This window comes from Salvia hispanica, chromosome 2 (genome assembly GCF_029641045.1).
Source record: "Salvia hispanica isolate PSC_SH4W2 chromosome 2, Shi_PSC_v1, whole genome shotgun sequence".
In the NCBI taxonomy this organism is placed as follows: Eukaryota; Viridiplantae; Streptophyta; class Magnoliopsida; order Lamiales; family Lamiaceae; genus Salvia; species Salvia hispanica.
Window position 1 is genome coordinate 32923033 of NC_142693.1, and position 6356 is coordinate 32929388.

The window sequence follows — 6356 nt, forward strand, 5'->3', positions numbered from 1 at the left end:
TCTCCACAGTGACATACTCATTCGTCCTATCAATTTTGAAACATTTAATTTTTTATATAATATTTTATATAGTATTGTTTTGTACTATGAGTTACTAAAGAGAAAATAAAGCAAAGAGACAAAAAGAGAATGGTGGAAACTTTCCTTTCAGTCAATCTGAACGGGTATCATTTCCTATGCATTTCTTACATGAGAAAGAGAGAGAATCTGTAGACTATATATATGTATGTATGCCTATAAAGTAGTAAAGAATTAAGAAAGTAGAGAAACAAAGGCCATTAAAAAATGGTGAGTAAAGAAGTAGAAATGAAACTCTACAACGCTGCATCAAGTGGGGATCTTACAACACTTGTACAATTACTTGAAGAAGATCCATATCTTGTTCATGGAGTCTCATTTCCATGCTCAAGAAATCTTCTACACGTAGCTGCAATACATGGACAAACATCCATTGTTGAACAAGTGTTGAAGCTTAATCCGCAGCTAGCACGTATTTCAGACTCCGAAAAATCATCCCCACTCCACATTGCAGCAGCAGGAGGGCACGTCGAGATTGCCTCAAAATTGCTGTCAGTAGCCCCAGAGATGTGCTGGCGACGCGACGACCAAGGCATGAATCCAATTCATGTCGCAGCCATGAATGGGCATGTGGAGATTCTAGAAATTCTCCTTCTAGAGAGTTGTATGCCTGCGATGGAGAGACTGCATCGTGGACAGACTGTGCTGCATTTGTGTGTGAAACATGCTCAGCTTAGGGCGTTGAAGGTTTTGGTGGAGAAGTTGGGAGAGCTTTTGTGTGCAAAGGATGATGATGGTGATACATTATTGCATTTGGCTGCTAGGTGCGGTCAACTTGAGGTCATTATACACCAAACTCTTTTCTTTTTGTTCTAGTAGTATTAATTATTTGAAATACATAGTATGTGCTTTTTGGAGATACTATTGATTTAGGTTGAGCTAGCTAGCTTGTTGAAAAATAGATTTAACTTTAATAATATCTCAATCTTTTGATATATACTGTATTAATATGAACACATTATTTCAGACTATAGAATACTTGGTGGAAAACAAAGCCCTAAATCTTCGAACAAGAAACGCCATCGGCAAAACTGCCCACCAAATCTTGAAGGAGATTCCTCGCACTACCGTCAACTACTCAAAGATGGAAAACCTGTTAACAGATTTTTCTATTTTCATAGTCATACCCAAGATGACCAATTCCATAATGGTGGTGTTAGTCCTGATCGCGACGATGGCTTACCAGTCGGTTATCAACCCCCCGGGTGGAGTATGGGCAGGAGATGACGACAAGTCCTCTCACAAAGCCGGTGAGGCTGTGATGGCATCCACCCATCCCGATGCATACATAAACTTTATGAACGCCAACTTTATGGCCTTCATATGTTCCATTACCGCGATGTTCCTCTTCACCATCAAGGTCCATAAGTTCCTTTACCCCTTTATGTTCATGTTGACGTTCATAGTCAACATGGGTATGGCGCTGTTGTCTATCATGGGCACCTTCTTAGAGTCAATGTATGCGATCACTCCAGATGAGCTTATGAAATCCAAAGGAAACAATATTCTGCTATCGTCGACAGTGTGGTTGTCCATATTTGGACTGATGCCGGTATGTGCTGCTGGTGTGAGGCATTTGTATCGTTGGTGGGTCAGTGAGCAGAGTCGGCAGCAGGTAGATCTTGGTGCGGATGCGTTCCCACTACGTCTACGTCTTTTATATTGGACTTCTCAGCACTTGGACATGCCCACCATTTTCAGAGCCCTTCGTTGATTCCACATTTAAATGTTTGTATCCTGTCTAGCTACTATGAATCTGTCACGCTTTGCTTTTATACTAACTCAGATTGTTTTCACACTCAAATTCAATGTTTTAAAAATCGGACTGGCCGACGAACCGGCGAAGCTACTGGTTCATTGTTCAACCGGTCCGACCGGTTTAACTACTGGTCGAACCGTTATACTATTATAAATATATTAAGTTAAATATATAATGCACAAAAAATATAATAAATAATAAAATATAATTCATAACTAAACCATATAAATAATTAGTTATAGATATAATATAAATAAAAAAATAGTATTCAAATATTAAAATTGAATAATTTTTTATTAGTAAATATAATTAAATACATAAATTATTAATTAGTGTAGATGAAAATATATATTATATGTATAAAAGTAGATAAAGTTCATGTTATTTCAAAAATGTGTGTGTGAGGAAGTAATATTATAAAATTATTTAAAAAGAATATTAGGTAGTTTAAATAAAATATACTAAAAAAAATAATATTTAATAAATAGTGAACTACAACTAATAAGTAATATGTAAAAAAGTATGAATGATAACTTGATAACTAACTATTAAATTTAGTTATTAGTAAGTATGATTAGAAGTTAAGATATAATAATTATAATTTAATATATGCTATAATTATAATTTATTTATAGAATATATAATTAAGATGAATTATTTTATTAGTATGGGTAATTGGGTGTATAAAATTTAATGTATGTATATAATCAATGTTCATTATATTCCATTAAGGCCTTGTGGTGGAGTGGAGGAGGTGCTGATATCTGGAGGAGAGGTGATGGGTTCGACTCTATGCAAGAACAAATTTTGAAATTGAAGAAAATCGGTTCCCGGTTATCGGTCCGACCGGTTCGGCTGGCCGGTTTCACTGGTTCAAAGCGGGTGAACTTGATGGCGGTTTTTATGGCTTAACCGGACCGGATTGCCTACCGATTCGCGGTTGGACCAGTCAAACCGACCGGTCCGATCCGGTTTTTAAAACATGGCTCAAATTGTATTTCCTTTTAATACATCCATTATTTTTAGGCTTTTTTTCTTACTTCCTCCATCAGTTGATTCTTTTTTCCATTTTGGAAAATGGGATTGTTATGAAGTGTGTTGACTTCACTTATTATATAGATCTAATTTCAAATAAAATACTACTGCTAATTGTTAGGGTTAATTAATTATTGCGTCCGACTTTTAACAAAAAGGATAATTAGAACATAGGAGATAATCAAAGAAAATACTCTCTCCTTCCCCCCAAATTCGTCACCATTTGACCCGACACCGGTTTTAAGAAATGTAAAAGAAAGTGAGTTGAAAAAGTTAGTAGAATGTGAGTCCTACTTTTATATATTAGTTTTATAAATAAATGTGAGTGTAAATGAGTTAGTGGAATGTAGGGTCTACTACCAAAAATGGTAAAAGTGAAAGGTGACAAATTTTTAAGGACGGACGGAAATGGAAATAGGTGACAAATTTTCAGGAACGAAGGGAGTACTTCCTTTGTCTCCCAATATGTGTCCCACTTTAACCTAACACGAATTTTAAGAAATATAAAGAAAAGTAAGTTAAAAAAGTTAGTGAGACGTGTGTCCTACTTTTAGATAGTTTTGTAATATAATGAGAGGGAAAATGAGTAATGGAACATATGATCCATTTGCAATAGAGTAATTAAAAAGGGACATGCCAAAAATGCAAAACTAGAACACATAATGGGAGACTAATGGAGTAAGATAATAGACATAATTTATACGAAAAGAGGATATAAGACATTTTAATTTGAAAAACTAAAAAACAATTCTCATTATTTTCTTTGATTATCTCCCATACATTCCAATTTTTCCATTTTGAAAAGTCAGACGCAAATAACGCAATAATTAATAAATCCTACTAACAAATAAGTATTATCATTAATTATTTTATTTGAAATTGGATGGAAATGATAATTAAGTAAAGGTTCATTACCAACGGTGCAGCCTATCATTCTTTCCAAACTATATATGGCAAATATAATACTACTAGCTCTTAAAAGATACGTACTCCCTCCGTCTTAGCTACCTTTTTCATTTTTCACGTGTTTTTAAAAAATCATATTCCATTTTCAAAAAATATGTATTTTAGGGTTGACACGAGTTTTAATACAAAATTGATAAAGTATGAAAGATGTAGAGAGAAAAAATAATTAAAATGTTGTTATTAGAGAACGGATACCAAAAATTTCTAAAATTGAAAAGTGCATATTTTTATGAGACGGAAGCCCAATACTATTTTTTTCAAATTGATTTCTTCTTTACTATTGGCGGTAAAAAACATATAAGACTGAACTATGTGGAAAATACTAGTCGTTCAACACGTGTCACAAGTCGGAATGTCGGAATCCATTTTAGAGACTTTTCAACATGAATAAATTGAAATGCCTAATGTAAACCTGTTTACTTCATTCTTAAAATAAGATTAAAATTTATATTCTCACGTAATTTGTGTTTAGCTAACTATAACAATATTTGTTTTTATTCTTTTTTCTCTATATGTAATTTTATTGACTGAACACATAAATTGAAAATAGTGTCCGAGACATTTAAAGCAATTGAATAATGTGCGATACAGATATAAACTAAATCATCCTTATATAAGTTCTATATAGCTTGATTTTACCCCAATACACGTGCTACAATTTCTTTAACAAAATAATCAAGAAGCCCCACGCCACTAAAAGTGGTTTCACTTTCTTTCTCATAGATCATGCACATTTTATGAAGTTATAATAACCAATTGAATTAGTCACTAAGAAAAAATAGCCTTCAGCGATCGAGCACAAGATTCATAAAACGCATATAACATATTGCGAGCACTTTTACTTCTCTCATATATATATATACGCTACCAATTTATCATTGAAATTCATATCGTCCATCTAAGAGCCTATTTTTCATGGACGGTCGTCCCATGCTACTTGCTCGAATTTTCTTTTTCTTTTTTTAAAAGAAAACTTTATCCCCTATCTTCTTTTACTTTCTATTGCTTTGTTCTCTTTTCAATTTTTAGCAAAAACTTTACTCACTTCTTTCTTACGTGCATAAAAATTGCATCATCTAGCTTAGGACTGAGGGAGAGTCCTACAACATTTCTTTCTAGAACATATATATTCAATGGATTCGGCCTTTGTGATGTTTAAAAATATATGTAAACCTTTTCCATCGGTCAATCTTAACGGATATGACATTTCCCACAGGCCTTTCTTGCAAGAGAAACCTTGTAGAATATATATATATATAGGTCCATGATCAATTGAGATTTTTTAGGATAATTGAGAAATGAGATGCAATATCAGCCACTCATTTTCATTAAATGAGTGGTCCAGATTTTGCCAAAAAAAGAATATTTTTAGGTTATTTTATAATGAAAAGGGTAGAATGGTAATTTTCTATTAATTGAAACTGGAAATCACAGCGGAGCTTCTTCGTATTTTTGCTCCACAATGAACTGCGACGGTGCTGCGGCGGCGAAGGATCAGAGGCCGTGGCGGAGGACAGAAATCTACCGGAGCTTCACTTGTATGTCACCATCATTTATCTTCCGGCGTTGGTTCAATGGCGGAAAATCTAGGTTTCTGAGAACAGAATTCGCAGAGAGAAATTGGGGGAAAGGGGAAATCGATGCAGATCTAGATGCACAGAGTGAAATAGGAATGGTATCTCCTTCCTCGGAAGATTTTTCAGGTAAATTTATGAATATAGTATGCAATTATAGCTTCGATGGAATCGTTTGTGAATTGTGAGTTTCACTCTGCAGAAATTGGGAAAGAGGCTCCGGTCAATGTTGGAATTGAGTATGGTATGATTTATCATGTTAGAACTGAGCAGAAGCATAATTCGGTGCAGGAACCGCCGATTAATCGGCGAAGCTCTCCGGCGCTGGGACTTCATAATCAATTCTACCATTACATTAAGCCGTCGCTGGGGAAGAGCAGCAACAGATCGTACAACAATGGAGTTCGGATTACTCCAGTTTTGAACATTGCCCCAAATTCTACTGTGAGTTTATTCGGAATGGGCTCTCTTTTTTCAGTAAAAATCGAAGAAGAAGAGATAATGATACTAACAATTTATTTTTATTTTATTTTATTAAATATTGTACAGATTGAAAGTTTTCCTTTTGAAATCTCCATATTTCTTGTGATTGAATGCTGCAAACAAAAATTGAAAGTAAATTAAAAAGGAAAGGCATGCTAATTTCATGCTGGTGAATTATACGAGTTGTTGACATTTTAATACGAGTGTTGACATTTGATATTCTCGGTATTGATATGTGAATTATAAGTGTTATTTTGTAGTTGTTGACATTCATATTCTCGGTATTGATATGTGAATTATAAGTGTTATTTTTTAGTTGTTGACATTTTAATACGAGTTGTTGACATTCGATATTCTCGGTATTGATATGTGAATTATATGTTTGTGTTTATTGATATTGTTTCTGCAGTCTATAGAGTAGGCAGCAACAAATTAATCAGGATAAGAGAAAAGATAAGTGT

At 34.0% G+C, this 6356-nt stretch overlaps 1 protein-coding gene across 1 annotated transcript; it reads left to right on the plus strand.

Annotated features, from left to right (window-relative positions):
- Nucleotides 1-285: 285 nt before the first annotated feature.
- On the plus strand, nt 286-1882 carry LOC125193027 (uncharacterized). The gene is made up of 2 exons (XM_048090732.2): nt 286-858; nt 1046-1882. The coding sequence occupies exons 1-2, from the start codon at nt 286-288 to the stop codon at nt 1790-1792; spliced, it is 1320 nt and encodes a 439-aa protein (XP_047946689.2). The 3' UTR covers nt 1793-1882.
- The last annotated feature ends 4474 nt before the right edge of the window (nt 1883-6356 follow it).